Source organism: Rhinopithecus roxellana, chromosome 4, assembly GCF_007565055.1.
Source record: "Rhinopithecus roxellana isolate Shanxi Qingling chromosome 4, ASM756505v1, whole genome shotgun sequence".
Classification (NCBI taxonomy): domain Eukaryota; kingdom Metazoa; phylum Chordata; class Mammalia; order Primates; family Cercopithecidae; genus Rhinopithecus; species Rhinopithecus roxellana.
In genome coordinates, this window is record NC_044552.1 from 12,781,289 (window position 1) to 12,802,164 (window position 20,876).

The following is a 20,876-nucleotide window of genomic DNA, read 5'->3' on the forward strand; positions in this document are numbered from 1 at the left end:
TCTTAAAGTGCTGGGATTATAAACGTGAGCCTCCATGCCCAGCCAAATCTTTATTTTTAAATAATGATCTTTTTTCTCTCCCATAGTAATCTCCTCTTAATTGTTCTTTTTCTTAGGTAGAAGATAAAGAGGAAGAAGATGTGTCTGGTGAACCTGAAGCTTCACCGAGTGCAGATACAACTATACTGTTTGTAAAAGGAGAAGGTAGTACGGAAGTAGTAGTTTTAATTTAGATGTAGGAATTTTAAAACGATGAACTTGTTCATATATATCTGAATACCCATATCTGTAAAGTAATATTGTTGGCATTTAAAGGGAATATGCAGATGATAGAGTGAAAAATAAATAAACTAAGGGGAAAAAATAAAATAAATACTACCTAGTTTAACTAGAAATTGACTGTCCTTTTCAAAGATTTTGTTTTTGAGACAGGGTCTCACTCTGTCACTCAGACTGGAGTGCAGTGGCCCCCTCTCGACTCAATGTAACCTTCACCTCCCAGGTTTAATCGATTTTCCTGCCTCAGCCTCCTGAGAAAGATCATGTTTTAAAACTTTTTTAAACTGCCACAGCAAAGTAACTTTGTCTTTTTTATATATATATATTTTTTTTGAGATGGAGTCTCCCTCTGTTACCCAGGCTGGAGTGCAGTGGTATGGTCTCAGCTCACTGCAACCTCCGCCTCCCAGTTTCAAGTGATTCTCCTGCCTCGGCCTCCCTGGTAGCTGGGATTACAGGCACGTGCCACCACGCCTGGCTAATTTTTTGTATTTTTAGTGGAGATGGGGTTTCATCATGTTAGCCAGGCAGTCTCTATCTCCTGACCTTGTGATCCACCCACTTTGGCCTCCCAAGATGCTGGGATTACAGGCTTGAGCCACCACGCCCAGCCCTTTGTCGTATTTTGAGTGTTAACCATTAATGAAATACTTAATTTTTCCAATATGGTCTAGGTTAGAGCCTAGGTTTTTTTGTTGTTTGTTTTCTGAGATGGAGTCTTGCTCTGTCGCCAGGCTGCAGTGCAGTGGTGTGATCTCGGCTCACTGCAACCTCTGCCTTCCAGGTTCAAGCGATTCTCCTGCCTCAGCCTCCCGACTAGCCAAGACTACAGGCGCGCTCCACCAAGCCCAGCTAATTTTTGTGTTTTTAGTAGAGACGGGGTTTCACCATGTTGGCCAGGATGGTCTTGATCTCCACCTCATGATCGCCCGCCTCTGCCTCCCAAAGTACTGGGATTATGGTTGTGAGCCACCACACCCAGCCAGAGCCTAGGTTTTATTAAAAGAAAGTAATTATAGCTGATAATTTATTGAGTTCTATATGGTAGACGCTATTCTCAATACTTGGCGTGTATTACTTAGTTCTAACAAGCCCACTGAGCATAGTCATTGTTGAACTGAGGTTTGGAGAAGTTAAGAAACTGGTCAGGGCTCCCAGTTCATAAATAGATTTGAGAACACAGGATCCAGACCTAGATCTGTTGACCCCACAGCCTGTGCTGTACTCAGAGAAACTCAGCTTTGTAGACTACAGTGTAATTATTGAAGACTTAATATTGAAAGTTACGAATTTTCTTGGTCTTCTCAACGTTTTCAGTTTTATTCCCATGGGCTTTCGAACTTTATGCCTATAGGAAGTATAATTTTATTATGCTTTTTTTCTTCTATTTTTCTAGCTACATCCTTGGGTCTTAACCTTCAGATTTGCATTTTGATTAATTGCTTAACGTGGATAGGGATTGCCTGATTAATATTTATGTTCTAACAGATACTAGTTTTCAGATGAAACTCTTGGACTTTATCTTTTCTTCTTTCTTCTATTTATTTGCACAGATAACACTAAGCTGGAGGTGAAGGTGACTTCACCAATACATGCAACCCTGCTGCTTGATTATTTCACTGCCAAAAATATACAACTCTTTTTTACCAGATGATTTGGATGTGATCTGGTCTGAAATCGAGACACTTCTTTGAATGCTTATGTGGGAGTGCTAGCGTACAGACAAAAGGGTTTCAGCCTATACAGCAACTGGAATCAATTTCTAGTTAGTGGGTGACTGGAGTGCTGTATTGGAAGGGATTCTGACACCAAAGTCCACACAGAAGGGTGCCAGAATCCATTAGTAATGCCTTTTTAAAAATTTTGTGCTCTTTCCATGTGTTCTAATTTTCTTGTCTCTATTTTGTTTCTCAGATTTTCCAGCAAATAACATTGTGAAGTTCCTGGTAGGCTTTACCAACAAGGGAACAGAAGATTTTATTGTTGAATCCTTAGATGCATCATTCCGTTATCCTCAGGACTACCAGTTTTATATCCAGAATTTCACAGCTCTTCCTCTGAACACTGTAGTGCCACCCCAGAGACAGGCAACTTTTGAGTATTCTTTCATTCCTGCAGAGCCCATGGGCGGACGGCCCTTTGGTTTGGTCATCAATCTGAACTACAAAGATTTGAACGTAAGATCCTGTAAACCTTTTTGTTTAAGTTAGAGATGGATGGGGACGGCGACGTTGTTTAATAGAATTCATCTATTCATTCAGGTGCCTATTTTGTGGTTGAACCTGTGATAGCCACCAGGGAAGCAAAGATAAATTGCACATTTCTTCTTCAAGTCTGTAATCCAGTGGGGGAGGTAGATGAAAACAAGCACTAGAACATGCTGATAAGTGATGCATACTAGAGATAAAGGGAATAAGATGCTATTGTGTGGGAGTGGAAGTGAAAATGGAGATGTAAGTAACGCTATGAGCCGGATCTTAACGGGAAAAGGAGCAGTAAGACACACAATGGAGTCTGCTGCTTATTCAGATGTTAAGATCTGTCTCTGGGCACGGTGGCTCATACTGTAATTCTAGCACTTTGGGAAGCTGAGGTGGGTGGATCACCTGAGGTCAGGAGTTCGAGACCAGCCTGGCCAACCTGGTGAAACCCTGTCTCTACTAAAAATACAAAAATTAGCTGGGCATGGTGGCAGGCACCTGTAATCCCAGCTACTCGGGAGGCTGAGGCAAGCGAATCACTTGAACCTGGGAGGCGGAGGTTGCAGTGAGCCGAGATCGCACCAGTGCATTCCAGTCTGGGCGACAGAGTGAGACTTCATCTCAAAAAAAGAAAAAAAGATCTGTCAAATAATTTGTTTTGTACCTCCTTTTGTTGCTTGCATTTTGCCCATTTTACTACTTCTATTTGTAAATTTAAAGACTGTCTGTAACTGTTTTCCCATCATTTTATATACTCATAGGTAAAATAGAACCATATATTTTCAATGTAGTTTTGGCAGCAAGTTTTATCATTTAGTTTTTGATTTAGGAGAACCAAATGTCCTAATATAAGCTCTGATGCCTTATGATTTTTAATATGTATATTATATATCAGTCATCAATGACTGCATGAGAGAAACCTAGTAGAAATAGGGCCTCGTTTAAATGAAAGCACATCTAAACCATTCTTTGTCAAAAAGTTTTCAGAGAAGGAAATGTTATTTTCTCTTGGAAACTAATTCAACCTTTTCATTACTCTGGTGTTAACATGTTTATCTTATGTCTGAGTTAAATTTCTAGTGCTGCAATCAAGTTTTCCTTTTTCTGATTACTTAGTAGAGAGAAGGAAGTATTTTCATCCTGTCCTCAAAATAATGTATTAAGCATCTTCAACTCTATAGTTAAGTAGCTTAAAGAATTACTGATTTTACCTTGTTTGTGAGTAGAATAAAATTTGATCCAACAGGTATATATGTAGTTTTAGTTCCTTCTTTTAAATTCACCTCTACCACTTTTTTTAATCTGTGTATTATTCCTGAAATTGTCAATAGAGGAATGCAAATTGAAGGATCTTGAAGTAAAACTTACATAATTACAGTTTAGCAATAAGCGACAGTTTTGACAACGTACTACCTTTGTGAAGAATAGCTATGTATTGCCCCAGTGAGTCTCATGCATTTGAAGACTAAAAATGTGAACTGATAAAATTATCTGAAGACCACAACATAAAAATATTTTCATACCTAACGTGACCATCCCATTTATTACGAAGAAATTGGTTTCCAGCCCACTGTCTTTTTTTTTTTTTTTTTTGAGATGGAGTTTTGCTCTTGTCGCCCGGGCTGGAGTGCAATGTTGTGATCTTGGCTCACTGCAACCTCTGCCTCCCGGGTTCAAGCAATTCTTCTGCCTCAGCCTCCCAAGTAACTGGGATTACAGGCATGCGCCACCATACCCGGCTAAATTTGTATTTTTAGTAGAGAGGGAGTTTCTCCATGTTGGCCAGGCTGGTCTCGAACTCCTGACCTCAGGTGATCTGCCTTGGCCTCCCAAAGTGCTGGAATTACAGGTGTGAGCCAGCACGCCCGGCACGACTGTCATTTTAGAATATGAATTTAACTTTTGTTCGATCTAGTTCTTAAAATGACCTGCTACTGTAGCTGCTGCTGTACTTTTCCTTCCTTCCTTGTTTTGAAGGATTGCAAACAACGAAAGGTAAAGTTGTTGGCGTTAAGAATGCTGTGAGCTTTGTTTCTTTCTGCACATTTTATCTCTATTTTACTTTCTGGGTCCTCACACCACCACTCCTACCCCAAAAGAAAGTTCAGGGGACAACTTTGACAAAGTTGGTAACTTTTTTTTTAAGGGGTGTGGATCTTGCTATGTTTGCTATGCTGGACTCAAAACTCCTGGGTTCAGGCAACCCTCCTATCTCAGCTCCCCGAGTAGCTAGGACCACAGGCATACGCCACCTCACCTGACCCAGAGACTTCTTATTTTATGTGAGAAAATAACAATGTTGAGTCCCTGACACGCAATATTGCAGTTACATATGAATTTGAGTCTTCTAAGTGATGGGAAGACTATATTCAATGTGTTAGAGTAACCGTTTTAAGTAATGTTACATGCTTTCATTCCTTTATTGCATTTAGATTTTTCTGATTATTTTATTTTTTTAAACAGGGCAATGTATTCCAAGATGCAGTCTTCAATCAAACAGTTACAGTTATTGAAAAAGAGGATGGGTTAGATGGAGAAACGTAAGTGAAAGTTGTAGTATGTAGATCTTGATCTTGCTCGTGAAGTAAGACTGGAAAGCTTGCTCCTGTTTCAGCATTTTTTTAGATGTTGAAAATGGAATGGACTGTATAGATTTGGTGAGATCCTTACAACATTCATTCATACTTCAGATATTCTTACAACTATTAAAGTCAAATTAGGAAAGATAGTTGAAACTGACAGAAGAATCTCTTTAAAAGTTAGTATTGGCTCTGTCCTTCCTCTCATCTAAATTTTCTACCCCATGCTTATAAACTGTTCACCAGCCTATCTCGTGCCTCTGAAATGACTATTGAAAACATAAGTTAGAAGATTTTATCTTGAAAAATGTAAGTGTTCTTTCTGAATGATGAATCTTTTTTTACTCTAAACTTATATATAATTCACTTAAGGTAATTTTTAAATTGGATTGTGCAAAATAATGTAATATTCTAGGCAGATGAACGCTAATGCAATTATTATATAAACCGAGCTTTTGAATAGAGCATAAATTATAATTCTATTTTCAATCAGAGGTTTTTTTTAATTGACTAACTGCTCTTAAACGTAATTTATAAAACTTAACTGCTTGGATTTAAGTTGAATACAAAGTATTTTATTCCTTTTCCCCACAAGTTATTTGGAAAGCTTCTATCATGTGTTACAGTTATAGTTGTAATTAGTTGTGGTATTTCCTCTGGATTAAAGACAGTTCATATTTTCTCCTTTTGTACCAGAATCTTCATGTATATGTTCCTTGCTGGTCTTGGGCTTCTGGTTATTGTTGGCCTTCATCAACTCCTAGAATCTAGAAAGGTAATTATGGATGAACACCTCTTACAGCCGCATTTCAAAAGTTGTTAAGTACTAAGTTAAACACAATCTAGTTCTTCGGCCTCAGACTGTCACTGTGGATTTGTATACTTAGAACTTTGGGGTACCTTTTTAAAATAAAACCTGAAGCCTTGGATATGTAAATTGATTCATTTAGACTTTCTTTTTTTTTTTTTTTTTTCTGGACACAGAGTATTACTTTGTTACCCAGGCAGGAGTGTGCAGTGGTGTGATCTTGGCTCATTGCAGCCTCGACTTCCTGGGCTCAAGTGATCCCCTCAACTCAGCCTCCTGGTTAGCTGGAACCTTAAGTGTATGCCACCACACCCAGCTAATTTTTAAAATTTTTTGTAGAGGCAGGGTTTTGCCGTATTGCACAGGCTGGTCACAAACTCCTGAACTCAAGCAATCTGCCCACCTTGGCCTCCCAAAGTGTTGGGATTACAGGTTTGAGCCACCACGCCTGGCCTCATTTAGACTTTCATACACCCATACAATTAATGTCCTTTGTGCCCTCCAGAGTGATCTTTACCTTTGGATTGGTATCGTAGCTCTTAATGCTAGTATTTTTATTCCCTAAACTCAGGTTTTATTATTCTATTTACTATACCTTTTAATGGGTATGCTATTTTATCTGCAACTAACCTAGCTTTTATGTTTTCTTTATTATTTATTTATTTATTTATTTGAGACTGAAATCTGGCTCTGCCATCTAGGATGGAGTGCAGTGGCACAATCTTGGCTTACTGCAACCTCAGCCTTCCAGGTTCAAGTCATCCTCCCACCTCATCTTCCCGAGTAGCTAGAACTATAGGTGCACACCACCACAGCCAGCTAATTTTTGTATGTTTTGTAGAGACGTGGTTTCGCCATGTTGCCTAGGCTGGTCTTGAACTCCTGCGCTCAAGCTGTCCTTTCACATGGGTTTCCCAAAGTGTTAGAATTGTAGGCATGAGCCACCACCGCACCCAGCCTGCATTAATACTCTTTAATTATAGAAATAATCCTTAATAAACAAGTCCTTTCATTGGAAAAAGAACGAATAAATTTTGTTGTGTCAGTCAAAATTTTGTTTTTGTAGTTAGAGTAATAAAATGGTAACACCTGGGGTCTGCCACGATCATGGTTCTCCCTCTGGATTCATTCCTTACCATATCCGTATTTCCCTCCTCTTCCCCATTCCCTCACTCACCCTCCTCCTCTCCTTCCTTCCAGCCTACAAAAACAAAACCTATACTGTTTCTCTCAGTGGGAAAGTATAAACAGTTTTATCAAATGTTAGTATAATCCATTAGACCCTCAGCAGTCGCTAGTCAGTTTGATGATTGATTATTGAGCCTTAAGTCAGGCAGTCAAATCTATATTAAAATTAACGATGAATGTTATTAATAAGCTCTTTGTCTTTAAAAGAGAAATACTTTGTGTTTAAATATTAATTTCTAAAACTTGCTTTGCCTTATTGTCGTAATGGTTGGAATTTTTGCGGTACATTTGTATATTAGGTATAACTGCATCTCCATTTTTCTTCCATTTAAATGAAACCATTTTTAAGTTATCTCTCCATGTATTTAGGTTCTAACTTACAGATTATATAATTAATACTATTTCTTATGTAGATAACAGGTTTGTTGGTTTCTTGGGGGTTTTTTTTAAAGCAAGGCTAAATGATGATTCATTTTTACTTTCTAGCAGATTTGCTGTAAATACTCTAGGGAGAAAGTTTGAAGTTCTTAAATTGAGGTGGTTAGCTTAATGAGATTTTATGGTTTTGTTTTGTTTTATCTGTGCCAACTGTTTAATTGTATTTAGCTTACGATGCAGGAACTGCCTGCATGTAACGTATCAGCAGTTATCCTGAATTTTATTGAATATGGAAATAAATTTATTCTTTGATTACAATTTGTTTCCTAAAGGGAAAGAAAGTCATTGTATAAATAGCTACTCTTATTTGATCCACCAGTGGTCTAATAACATGAACCTTTATAGCAAGGGGAAAGGTCTTTAAAGCCCAAAAATAAATGTGATGAAGATTTATTCTTTATAATCAGTACTAGACGTGATTTTCTCCTTCCCTTTAATAAAGTATTTGAGTAGAAGTGTGTTCTAGGAAGACTAGAAGAGAATATAACTTGTTTACTAAGATATTTAAGTAATTTGATAGGTGTTTTAAAAATTAAACAGCTGGTCATGATAGTATGTGCTTATAGTCCCAGCTACTTGGGAGGCTCGGGCAGGAGGATTGCTTGATCTCAGGAGTTCCAGGCAGCCTGGGCAACATAGCAAGACCTCAATTCTTTTTTAAAAAATATTAAGTAAATGATATAATGGAACTTCTTTAAAATATATCTTTATGTTCTTATAGCGTAAGAGACCCATACAGAAAGTAGAAATGGGTACATCAAGTCAGAACGATGTTGACATGAGCTGGATTCCTCAGGAAACACTGAATCAAATCAGTAAGTATTCTTACAGACTTGGCTGGGAAGTTTTTCTCTTAATTGGAAATTAAATATCTTAGATTTAGTTTAAAAAAAAAAAGCTTTTTCAGTGCTGTTTAACATTCATCTTTTCCATTACTTGTGTAGAATCTAGTATAGTGATTAATGAAGACCTTAAAGGTTTATTCAGTGTGTAGTCTTTAATCTGGAAATTCTTCCATATCTGCAGCTTATTTATGAATGTGTGAATTTTCTGTGTTCCTAATCCATTTCCTGTCTCTTTTCTTTATGTTGCTTCAGTGCAGAGTAGAAGAGGTGAGGCATTTAATTTTTTCAATGGTTTTTGCTAGAGTATTGGGGGCTCTCAAATAGCACGTAAATATTTTACATCAAGTTTAATGAGTAACGGAACAGTTTTTCTTACTACATTTTATTAGAAAAACTACCCACTGTAACTTGAAAGAATAAACCTAAAATATTATCTGATAATTTACAGATATATTTCAGTTTTATTACATATTCAGTTTGTTAAAATACTAATCTTTATAAAGGAATACAGAAATTTTTCTTCAATTGTAGAAGGACGTTTTAAAAATATTTATTATAAAAGCAATACAGCCTCATTATGAAAAATTAAATAGTACAGAAGTGAAAAGAATAAGTCAGTTCCTGGCTTCATTAATCCTATTTATTTGTTTAAGACACAGTCTTGCTCTGTCGCCCAGGCTGGAGTGCAGTGGTGCGATCTTGGCTCACTGTAACCTCTGTCTCCTGGGTTCAAGCGTTTGTCCTGCCTCGGGATTACAGGCACACGCCACCATGCCCGGCTAATTTTTTTGTATTTTTAGTAGAGACAGGGTTTCACCATGTTGGCCTGGCTGGCTTCGACCTCCTGACTTCAAGTGATCCGCTGGCCTCGGCTTCCCAAAGTCCTGGGATTACAGGTGTGAGCCACCACGCCTGGCCCTATTTTTCATAAATGGTATTATGTTTATATTTCCCGTGAATTTTCTATACGTCTATAAGCATATACGCCTACTGTTTTTATGTATTCAGTTCAGATTGCATCGTGCTGTCTACATGGATCTACAACTTGAGTTTTCATACCTTGGATGTCTCTTTACAGTAGCTGCATATATTTACTTAACTATTTGTAACAACTAGACAATATTCTTTTACGTATGTATGTCATGGTAGATTAAACCTGTTCTGTATTGGAAGGTAACTTTTAGTTTTTCACTCCTACAGATAATGCTGTAATGAGTATTCTTATATTTAATTTATAGGATAACGTCTTAAAGTTAGAATAACTAAGTCTAAGATTAAATACACTGACTTTTTATGGAAGGGACCCCATAAGGAAAAAAAAAAAGGTAGTGCCAATTTATGTTCTCAGCCATGCACAATATTGCCTATTTAATCGGTCGGTATGATGCAAAATGAGTGTCTTACTGTTCCATTTGCATTTCTTTAAGAATGAGGTTCAGCTCCTTTACACATATTCATAGTTGACCCTTGAAAGACACAGGTTTGAACTGCTCAGGTTTCACTTTATATACAGATTTTTTCAATATAGTTGACCCTCGGTATATTGGTGGGTTCCACATCTGCAACCAAAAGCAGATTAAAATAGAATATTTGGCCAGGCGTGGTGGTTCGCATCTGTAATCCCAGCATTTTGGCAGGCTGAGGCAGGAGGATCACCTGAACCCAGGAGTTTGAGACTAGCCTTGGCAACATAGTGAGACCCCATCTCTACAAAGAATGAGAAAAAAATACATGTGTTGACATGCGCCTAGGCTGAGGTGGGAGGATTGCTTGAGCCTGGTAGGTCCGTGATTGCTCCATGATGGTACCACTGCACTCCAGCCTGGGTGACGGTGAAACTCTGTCTCAAAAAAAAAAAAGGAGTGGGGAGGAAAGGAAATCGTTGAGGAGCTAATCTCTGAGGACGCAAAAGCATGAGAATGATATAATGGACTTTGGGGACTTGGGGGAGGGTAGGAGGAGAGTGAGGGATAAAAGACTACACATTGGTGATAGTGTACACCGCTTGGGTGATGGGTGCACTGAAATCTCAGAAATCACCACTAAAGAACTTACCCATGTAAGCAAACACCATCTGTCCCTCAAAACTGTTGAAATAATAGTAAAATAAAACTATTTCAAAAAAAAAAAGGAAATCACAGTTTTTGCAGGATACCAAACCTAAGTACAGGGAAGGGTTTTTGTATCCACTGGTTCCTCAGTGCTAACAAGGGGACTTCAGTATGCCTGGATTTGGATGGGGTTGCAGTGGGGGAGTAGTCCTGGAATTAATTTCCTGCAGATAACAGAGATGACTGTATTGGCTAGTGTTTCTTTTCCTGTGAATTGGCTGTTCAGGTCCTTTTTTTAAATTGTTTTCTTTATTGCTTTCTGTGAGCTAGCTGTCTATTTGAAACATAATTACAGTATGGCAGTTGCTTGATGAAAGGTGGGTACAAAGTAACAAGAGCACAGGAGGAGGTCAGCACTAGACTTGAGTCTTGAATGGTTGGGTGAGGAGCCTTTGAGGTTTTATGAGCTATGCTAACAACTTTTGACTCCTAGGTCAAAGAGAGCCACTTTAAAGGAGAGGAATTACAATTTTGTGTTTTGAAAATTATGGTAAACTGGGCATGGTGGTGTGCACATGTAGTCTCAGCTACTGGAAATGCTAAGGCAGGAGGATCACTTGAGCCCAGAAGTTCGAATCCAACCTCAGCCACATAGCGAGACTCCCATCTCTAAGAGAAAAAAAAAAAGGAAAAATTAGGATCACTTTGTGGAGGGACTGCTAAGGAGCCGTTGGAAGCAGGGTTACCAGTTCTGAGATTTCAGTAAAGCACAGAAGTCATTGGGGCCTAAGCTGAGGCAGTAGTGATGGGAGTAGAAGGATGTTTCATAGGTGGAGTAGATGGGATTTCTTATGACTGGATGTGTTAGTGAGGGAGGAATGAAAGAGCGTTCTGACTTAGGCAACTGGGTGGAAGGTGATCCCATTAATGTCCCGTAATCTAGGAAAGAGAATCATGGAAGGATGAGGAGATATGTGTTTGGATTAGCTATACTGAGTGTGAAAAACCTTTGGGAGTCCCAGATAAGGATGTCCAGGAAACATTTGAAAGTTCTGTTTCAGAGCACAAGTGAATCAAGATTTAGAAACATTGGGACACATAGCATCAGTGGTAGCTCAAGGCATGGGAGCGATACATCTGTTTGTTTTCTTTTGAGGCAGGGTCTCACTCTGTCATCCAGGCTGGAGTGCAGTTACGTGATCATGGCTCACTGCATCCTCGACCTCCTGGGCTCAGTCTGCCCACCTCAGCTTCCCAAATAACTGAGACTACAGACGCATGCCACCATACCCAGCTGAATTTTTATATTTGTTGTAGGGAGGGGATTTCACCATGTTGCTCAGGCTGATTTTGAATTTGCGGGCTCGAGTGATCTGTCCACCTCAGCCTCCCAAAGTGCTGGGATCATAGTCGTGAGCCACCATGCCCAGCTCACGTCTGCATATAATACTGCTGTTCACACAGATGGCTGTGAAATCCTAGAGTACTTTTTGAATCCTCAAAGACTGTATGTTCAGCATATTGCGTGTTTAGAAGAATTATTTAGAGATTGGTCAGCTGTAAGGGCAGTAGTTCCTAATCTAACTGTTTTGAAAATCCGATAAAAGTTGTAGACTTTTTTCATCAGAAACATGTGTCTGTACTCACAACTCAGTTTTAGGTAAGTTGAAGAGCCCCTGAAACCGTCCACTAGTAACCTACTTAATGAAGTAGTGAGAGCAGTTTTCTGGATTTTTTTTCACACTTGAAAAGTGAGGCTCTGTCTTAATATTTTAGCCCTTAACCTTTTTTTTTTTTTTTTTTGCTCTGTTGCTCAGGCTGGAGCACAGTGGTGTGATCTCAGCTCACTGTAACCTCCGGCCCCTGGGTTCAAGTGATTCTCCTGCCTTAGCTTCCCAAGTAGCTGGGATCACAGGTGTGTGCTACCACCCCCGGCTAATTTTTGTGGTTTTAATAGAGACGGGAGTTCACCACGTTGGCCAGGCTGGTCTTGAACTCCTGACCTCAAGTGATCTACCTGCCTCAGCCTTCCAAAGTGCTGGGACTACAGACATGAGCCACTGCGCCTGGCCTTAGCCCTTAATCTTGAGATTTCTTTGAAGCAAAATTTGTAGTCTTTAAATATTCTTGGCTGGGCCAGGTGTGGTGGCGGCGCCTGTCGTCCCAGCTACTTGGGAGGCTGAGGCACGAGAATGGCTTAAACCCAGGAGGTGGAGGTTGCAGTGAGCCGAGATCGTGCCACTGCACTCCAGCCTGGGTCACAGAGTGAGACTGTGTCTCAAAAAAAAAAAAATATTCTTGATAAACATTTACACATTTTCTAGGTATGGTGATCTCACAATTTTGGAGGTGGGAGATCTTTTGAACAGATTGTTTTTTTCCGTTTCATGAAATGCTTACAGATAAGCTCCGTACTTTGGTGAAAATCACTTTCTAGCCCTTCACTTTTTTTAACTGGAAAAAATGATTTTTATTTCTGCTTATTCTACAATATACAAACATACCAAAAAAAATACCAAAAAATCAATATGAAATCAATGAATGCAAAATCAATCAAAATCAATACAAAAACAATTATGCAGGTAATTTCTAACTTATTGTAAAATCTTCCTAATGTGTGAAGTACCCCCGGAAAGTGAGACAAGGCAATAATAGAGGGAAGGTACAACCAGCTTTTCACTTTCTGGAGAGACTTACAATGACACCTGTTACCGAATGGAAGTAGAAAAACCCACCACAAATTTGTTTTCTATTAAATAGACCCTACTAAGAATCTAACATAGGAGATACAGCTTGTGTGCATAGAATGGTTTTAGCATTGAAATACTAATTTCCTTTATTCTGCTGCTTATTCCAGGTAAATTTATGAGATTGAAAAATTATGCAAACTGCATGACTGCATTTGTAAATACAAAATCTTTAATTTGTAACCAGCATGTCTCTTTGAGCTGTCACTATCATACCTTTTAAGCAGTTTTTAAGTGTTTACTTATGCATGTATAAACTTGGTTAAGTTATAGAATTCAAGATTTTGCATGGTATCTTCAGCAGTACAATCACCAAGTTTTAATCTTTTACCCACCCTAATTGCAAAACAGTTTCATTTTAATTGGAATTACCTCTTGAAGGATTATGTTAAAGATTGTTTTTAAAACCTAGAGCTAGATAGGAGGCATTTATTATTAGATGGTATTCATGCATGTGTGTGTGTAACTTAGTGGTAAAGTTGAAGGCAGATACTTTTTACGTCTTTTGAATTCAGTATACTTGTAATAGCAAGCTTAAAACTTTCTCTTTTCTTCCAGATAAAGCTTCACCAAGAAGGTTGCCCAGGAAACGGGCACAGAAGAGATCAGTGGGATCTGATGAGTAAATGTTCCTTTGTGCAACAATTCGGTCTTTACTTAACCTGCCCTAATATTTTTCGGCCTGATGGGAATTAGTGCAGAGAAGCCATATCACCATAGAAGGCAACTACTACTTATGTGTGGACTGAGCAATCAGAGTCTGTGGCGATAATATTGCTGAAAATGCACTGCATTCATTTTTCTAAAGTAACAAATTTGGTTTTTTTTTAAACCATTAAAATCTATGTGTGTGTGTGTGTATGTATGTGAGCAGTTGGTCTTACCAGAATCATTGTTGAACTACCTGAAACAAGTCTTTAGAATACTAAATATAATGCAGTTGTCTCTTCCTTTTTGACATTTTCTGATTTTTCCCCCAAACCTCAGTTAATATTTACCTACTATGATTATTGATGTCCTGCCTTGAACAGTTTTAAAGAAAACACTTGTTGGACTAGCTCAAATTTCAGTTGATGGCACAAATTAGCATTTTGTTGTTACTGCTGTATTATGATTAGTATTCTAAAGGCAGAAGCAGAAGTAGCCGCTTTTTAGCAATAGAATTGTTTCAGTATTTTGCTGCTGTTTAATGCACACCTTCAGAAAACTTCCCAGTGGATTCGAGGAATTTGGGGATCTCTCTGGCAACAAATTGTGAACACGAAATTTCTGCTGACTTTAATGTATGAAACCTAATCCTACCCCCTTGTTTAACAAAAAGAAACTAGTATATTTGTGAAAACTGTGTTGTGTTGTCCGTTGTTGCTCTAGTTCTGACCCAGAGATAGCTCTGGAGTGATTTTAGACCTAATCACTCAGTTGTGTATAGGTTTTTTTGTTTTGTTTTGAGAGAATTTTTCTCTCCTTAATAGAAGCATCCTTTTTAAAGAAAAGTTGCCTTGGTCCACAGACTAAGCAGAAAATCAAGTTATCAGGACAGAGATATTTCCCAATTAACTCCTAATCAATGAAGAAAGTGAGTTGGATATTTTTAAAGCAGTTAACTAATTGTTTCTTATCTAATCTTTTGGGAGTTTTGCTTGTTGATGTAACCTTTTTAGTTAATCTGAAAGATTCCAAAAATTGTTCTTAAGTGCTTAAGACTGAAACCAAAATTAAATTGTACTTCATAAAATCCTCTTAGAGAGTTACTCTTGCCCTAGATTGTAAATTAAGTTTGGCATTATTGTCAGACTGGATGGAGAGTGAAGTAAAATAGTATGAACAGTTAAGAGGCTCTCCCCCTCTTGTCTTTAAGCCATATTCTCCCACATGTATTTTATAAGAAAATGTTAAGTCAAATTTTAGTGGTTCTTTAATTCGTGACCTCTTCATTCTCCTTTTTAGTATAACCTCCCCTACACTCATGCCCACACAGACAAAAAACAAAACGAAATACACACAGAAAAAGTCTTTCCAGACTGTTTAAGTATTTAAACATCTGAGCCAAAGCCGATGACAATAGAATAGAAGTTATTGTATAATTGTTAATCACTTCTTGCAAATAGGGGCTAAGATATCATATTACCTATATTGGCATTGCTGAATTATAAACTCTATATCTGTAATATAAAGTGTTTGAGTTTTTAATTGGGCTGTTATGATGAGTAGTTTATTTTGAAAAAGCTCTATGAGCTCTAAGTAACTGCATGGTTTTTTGTTAAATGTAATATAGGACACCCTTCACATTCTCAAGGAATATATTCCAAAACATTTTTGTGAATATCTAAGTTTGTGAAACTACTACAGCATGATACAGTAAGGTGTAATTACAGAATTTACAAAATGTAAATGGCCTCTAGAGAGTTTTATGGAATACGTGGTAATAATGTAGGCAGTTGCAAAACCACACTGAGTTACAACTGCCAGCCCTCCTCATTGCCTTACATACCAGCCCTCCCACTTCTGAAGTTCAAATTAGTGCCTCGGAAATGGAGAATTTATCATTTGTCATGTTTTATTTTTTTTTAGCATAGATTGAGAACAGTTGAACTCTTAAATCCTCAGATGCCAGGGGTCTGCTCTAGCATCAGTAAGTATTTAGCAGAAACTAACTCCGTAATGAATGGAATTCAGTTCCACACATGGTTTGTTCAAGCACACTTAATAAGTAGCCTATTTTTTAAATGTCTTTTTAAAATGTAAATATTTGGATGAAGTTTTTCTTTGTTTTGATATATTCATTTGCTACACCAACTATGTTTTCAGAATTCATCTTTTGAACAACTTGGTTTCAGAATATGTAAAATGACTTTAAGGATCTTGTGTATCAAACCTGCCCCCGGATGTGTGAGAATCATATGTTCATAAAGCATGGATCTCGCTTTGGTTGTATAGCTTCCTCATTTACTTCATGGTCTTACATAACTGTTGACTTTTGGGGCTAATCCGCCCTCTAAAGCATTGTCCCAGGAGAGGAAAAGGGACATGGGACCTCAGAAGGAGAAGCCTCAGGGAATGAGTCAAGTAGAAATCAGAAGAAAAGAAGCTTCACTTGATAGTAATAAGGTTTTAAGTAACTTCAGAAAATGTGATTTTGATAAAAGGAAAGGGCAAATTTAGACCTTAAAAAATATGGAAGAGCTACTGCCTTAAAAGTGCATTTGTAGCACATCAGCCTAGTATCATGCATTCGTAGCACATCAGCACAGTGTCATGGCTGTGTTGGGGAGAAGTAATGGTGGTAATGTAACACTGCAGCCTTTACTTAATGACGTGTTATTTTTGAGGTACAGTAGATAAGTATAATAATAGGCGAGCCTCATATATAACATTCATCTTGTAGTACAATGGTATCCATACCCTTGATATGAAGGAAAATTGACTTGGTTTGTGCATTTGAATAATGAAATAATTTTTAAAAACTCAGTGACATCATCTCTTGCCAAGACTAGACCCTGTATTTTAATTCCTGAATTAGATGTTTAAATTTAAAAACATTTTCAGGCCGGGCGCGGTGGCTCAAGCCTGTAATCCCAGCACTTTGGGAGGACGAGACAGGCGGATCACGAGGTCAGGAGATCGAGACCATCCTGGCTAACACGGTGAAACCCCGTCTCTACTAAAAATACGAAAAACTAGCTGGGCGAGGTGGCGGGCGCCTGTAGTCCCAGCTACTCGGGAGGCTGAGGCAGGAGAATGGCGTGAACCCGGGAGGCGGAGCTTGCAGTGAGCTGAGATCCGGCCACCGCACACCAGCCTGGGTGACAGAGCAAGACTCCGTCTCAAAAAAATAAATAAATAAATAAATAAAATAAATAAATAAAAAAAAAAAAACATTTTCAGACGTACTTAAGTACTTCCACAGTACTTTTTTTTTTTTTTTTCATGTATAGAACAGATGGAACATACACTGTTCACTTTTTTTTCCCCCTGAGACAGAGTGTTTGTGTCACCCAGGCTGGAGTGCAGTGGTGCAATCTCAGCTCACTGCAACTTCTGCCTCCTGGGTTCAGGCAGTTCTCCCTGTCTCAGCCTCCCGAGTAACTTGGATTACATGCGCCCGTCACTGCACCCGGCTAATTTTTGTATTTTTAGTAGAGATGGGGTTTCGCCATTTTGGCCAGGCTGGTCTTGAACTCCTGACCTCAGGTGATCCACCTGTGTCGGCCTCCCAAAGTGCTGGGATTACAGGCGTGAGCCACTGCGCCTGGCCCACTGTTTACTTTTTGAGTGGCATCATTTTATAGCTGTAGAACTAAAATGAATGTTTGCCCCAATTTTCTTAAGTAAAACTCTACTTTGAACTTTTACCTCCAACTTAGTAAAGAGCAGCTTAACACAGAAACAAGATTCTTACTGGTAAGTTTATCTATCTATAAGCTCATCCTTAGAGGATATTTGAGGAGGAAGAACACCTTGCAGCTGACTTGCAAACATCTCAGTAATTTATTTAGGGCGCTTATGAACGTTACTAATGGATTTTGTATGAATTTGTATCCCTTTTCATTTATACAAAAACCTGGGCTTTTATATTAATTATATCATCTGAGGTTCTAAGGTTTTTCTTTTTTTAGATTTTGAAATTATTTAGGGATAATAGCTCTTAGGTTTGGGTACCACTTTGCTGCATTTTAAGAAAGTGGGAAGGGAACTCATTTATTAAACATCAATCATAGGCTGTGTTTTGTTGGTTTTCTAGTCATCATATCACACACCTTTACAACAGCTCACTGAAGGAAGGTGATACTGTTCCCATTTTGTAGATGGAATAGACAAAACCTGAATTTAAGTAGCTTGCTCAAGGTTACATATACAATATGGAAAGTTCAAATCATCTCAGTAATGAATACACCATATATACTTGCTGTACCGTATCTGTGATAATTCAGTTACCCACAATACCCTTTTAAATTTCTATTAATCACATATGTTTAAATGTCTCCTTGATGAACAGAATCACGGTCTTTAAAACATTTTAATGGGTTGATTGCATTTTCAAGCTCTAAAGGATTGAAAGATCTGCGTTCACGTTGAAGGTGAGAGTGAAGTGTCTGCTCTTGGGTTATAGAACCAGATAGTATAGAACTAAGATTACAGGGTGAGGCTGCTTTTATGTTTTATCTTTTTTTTTTTTTTTTTTTGACATGGAGTCTCACTGTATTGCCCAGAGTGGAATGCAGTGGCATGATCTCAGCTCACGGCAGCCTCTGCCTCTTTTTGGGCTCAAGCGATTCTCCTGCTTCAGCTTTCCAAGTAGTTGGGACCCTAGGCCTGGCTAATTTTTTTGTTGTATTTTTGGTAGAGATAGGGTTTCACCATGTTGCCAGGCTGGTCTCGAACTCCTGAGCTCAAGTGATTCACCCACCTTGGCCTCCCAAAGTGTTGGCTTACAGGCGTGAGCCACTGCGCCTGGCCCACAGGGTAAGGCTTCTATCTGGTGTGTTGTTATGGATTTTGCTTAATAGGCACAGTGAGGCATTAAAAAGAAAGTTCAGTATACCTGTAGAAAGGATAATCCTTATTTAAAGTCTCCAAATTGCAGTCAAAGATGTTTTGACTGTGCCTTTTTTTGGTTCCCCTGCTGTCCCATATGTAGACTTCTGTCAGTAGCCATGGCAGCCTGTCACCTTGTTGACATGTCTCCCTCTGGACTGTGAACTCTGTATCTGGCTTGTTTTTCATACCCAGCTTCTAGTTCACAATTATGTAGAACCCTGTTACTGTTTGAAGAAGGAACAAGAAAATGTGGGCCAGTTGTCATTTGCCATTCTTCCATGTGAGTTAGTATGGTTCATAAGTATTCCTGGTGATACGCTAGTATCACTGGCAGTTCTGTGAGGCTGAACAAAGGGGTGGTGTGGTGTGCTAGCATGGGAGTTAGGAGACCTCTGGGTCTTGACGGTACCCTAGCCACTAACCAAAGGCAGCTCATCCTTGGAGTCTCAGTGTGTTCTTTTGTGAATTGAGAGATGCTTGAAGTGTGAGCCCTAAATAGTCTAATTCTTTGACCTACAAACCCTTCTTTAATTCAGTGTTATTATAAATGATACTTCCCTTAAACCTAGTTTTTACTTAGCAAAAGAGAAAAAAAAAGGAAATGCTCATGTCAGGCTGCCTGGGTTTGAATCCCAGATCCCCTTAGTTGTATGATGCTTCAGGTTTTGGTGCCTGCCTCCTAAGGTTGTTAGGATATGTGTAGCTGCCTAGAACATTGCCTGGCTCTCAGTAAGCCACGATAGTGACTGTTCTCATTTTCGCTCTAAAGCACCATACTGTAGTAACATCCCATGAAGCATGGGATGGGGAAGAGTATGTGATACCTTATGGACTTTGATGTGGTGGGGTAGTAGTTAAATTCTGAATATGTAAGCTAAGTAGTGTTCTTTTTTTAACTAAAGGATGAAAATTTCAAGATGGGCATGTAATATGGCTAGCACTGGATTTAATGATGAACCAGAGTAATAAGGCTGGCAAGGGGAGTTTTTGTTTTGTAATAAATCTCTTACACCTGCATATCCAGTTCTTTTTTAGAACATGTTTGAAGAGACTCCATATTTCCCAGTGAAGCTGTTGGGGTTCATGTTATTTTTGAAAATCATCTTGGAATTTATTTCAGCATCAGACTGAACCACCCAAAGAAAATCAGTCTATTTCTGAACAGTTTTTTCAGAAACCATATCGGTCTCATCAACCTCACATTTATAGAAATAGGAGCTTAAGGCCTTAAAGGCATTTTAGAAAGGAAAATGAGAAATACTGTAGTCAAGAGTAGTGTTCAGATTGAGTATATCAAGCATCTGCCCTGCTCTATCAACACATCCTCATTTCATCTTCACAGCTGCCCTAGATAACCTTGTTATCTGTAGTGAAGCAGCCCTCAAGGAGCGCAGAGGCACCCACTCCTCAGGTTTGATCTGCTGCTGTTCCTGGCTTGGTTGGAATAAGGTGTACGAGCCCTTCGGCAGGGAGCGTGTTCTCAGTAATGCAGAGTGCACTCACCTGGGTTCTAGCTTCGACACTTAGGATTTGCTTGATATTTTATATTCTCTGAGGCATTGCCTGTTTTATTTTTATTTATTTATTTATTTATTTTGAGATGTAGCCTCTCTGTCATCCAGGCTGGAGGGCAGTGGTGCGATCTCGGCGCACTGCAAGCTCCACTTCCCGGGTTCATGCCATTCTGCTACCTCAGCCTCCCGAGTAGCTGGGGCTACACACTGCCTGTATTTTTTTCTGCTATCACACTCCGGAGTCAAGCCACATTTATAAAGACTGTCTGGGCAGGGCATGGTGCCTCACCCCTGTAATCCCAGCACTTTGGGAGGCTGAGGTGGGTGGACCACTTTAGGTCAGGAGTTCAAGACCAGCCTGGCCACATGTTGAAAGCCCATCTCTACTAAAAAATACAAAAAAAAGGCTGGGCGTGGTAGCTCACTCCTGTAATTCCAATACTTTGGGAGGCCAAGGCAGGCAGATCACCTGGGGTCAGGAGTTCGAGACTAGCCTGCCTAACATAGGGAAACCCCATCTCTACTAAAAATATAAAAATTAGCTGGGTGTGGTGGTGGGCGCCTGTAATCCCAGCTACTTGGGAGGCGGAGATTACAGTGAGCTGAGATCGTGCCGCTGCACTCCAGCCTGGGAGATAGGGCGAGACTCGATCTCAAAAAAAAACTAGCCAAGCGTGGTAGCGCATGC

The 20,876-nt window shown here is 39.1% G+C and overlaps 1 protein-coding gene across 3 annotated transcripts in view; it reads left to right on the forward strand.

The window, feature by feature from the left end:
- The window catches only part of SSR1 (signal sequence receptor subunit 1), a 43,786-nt gene that overhangs the window by 9,550 nt on the left and 13,360 nt on the right, over positions 1-20,876 (forward strand). The window contains exons 3-9 of one of the 3 annotated variants that reach the window (XM_010381702.2): positions 117-204; positions 2,194-2,456; positions 4,944-5,020; positions 5,756-5,834; positions 8,215-8,308; positions 8,591-8,605; positions 13,695-13,758. In XM_010381702.2, coding sequence (XP_010380004.2) covers positions 117-204; positions 2,194-2,456; positions 4,944-5,020; positions 5,756-5,834; positions 8,215-8,308; positions 8,591-8,605; positions 13,695-13,758 — 680 coding nt within the window. Of the gene's footprint in view, positions 1-116; positions 205-2,193; positions 2,457-4,943; positions 5,021-5,755; positions 5,835-8,214; positions 8,309-8,590; positions 8,606-13,694; positions 16,061-20,876 lie in introns of those variants that run through there. The other 2 variants (XM_010381703.2, XM_010381705.2) reach the window with 2 other exon arrangements.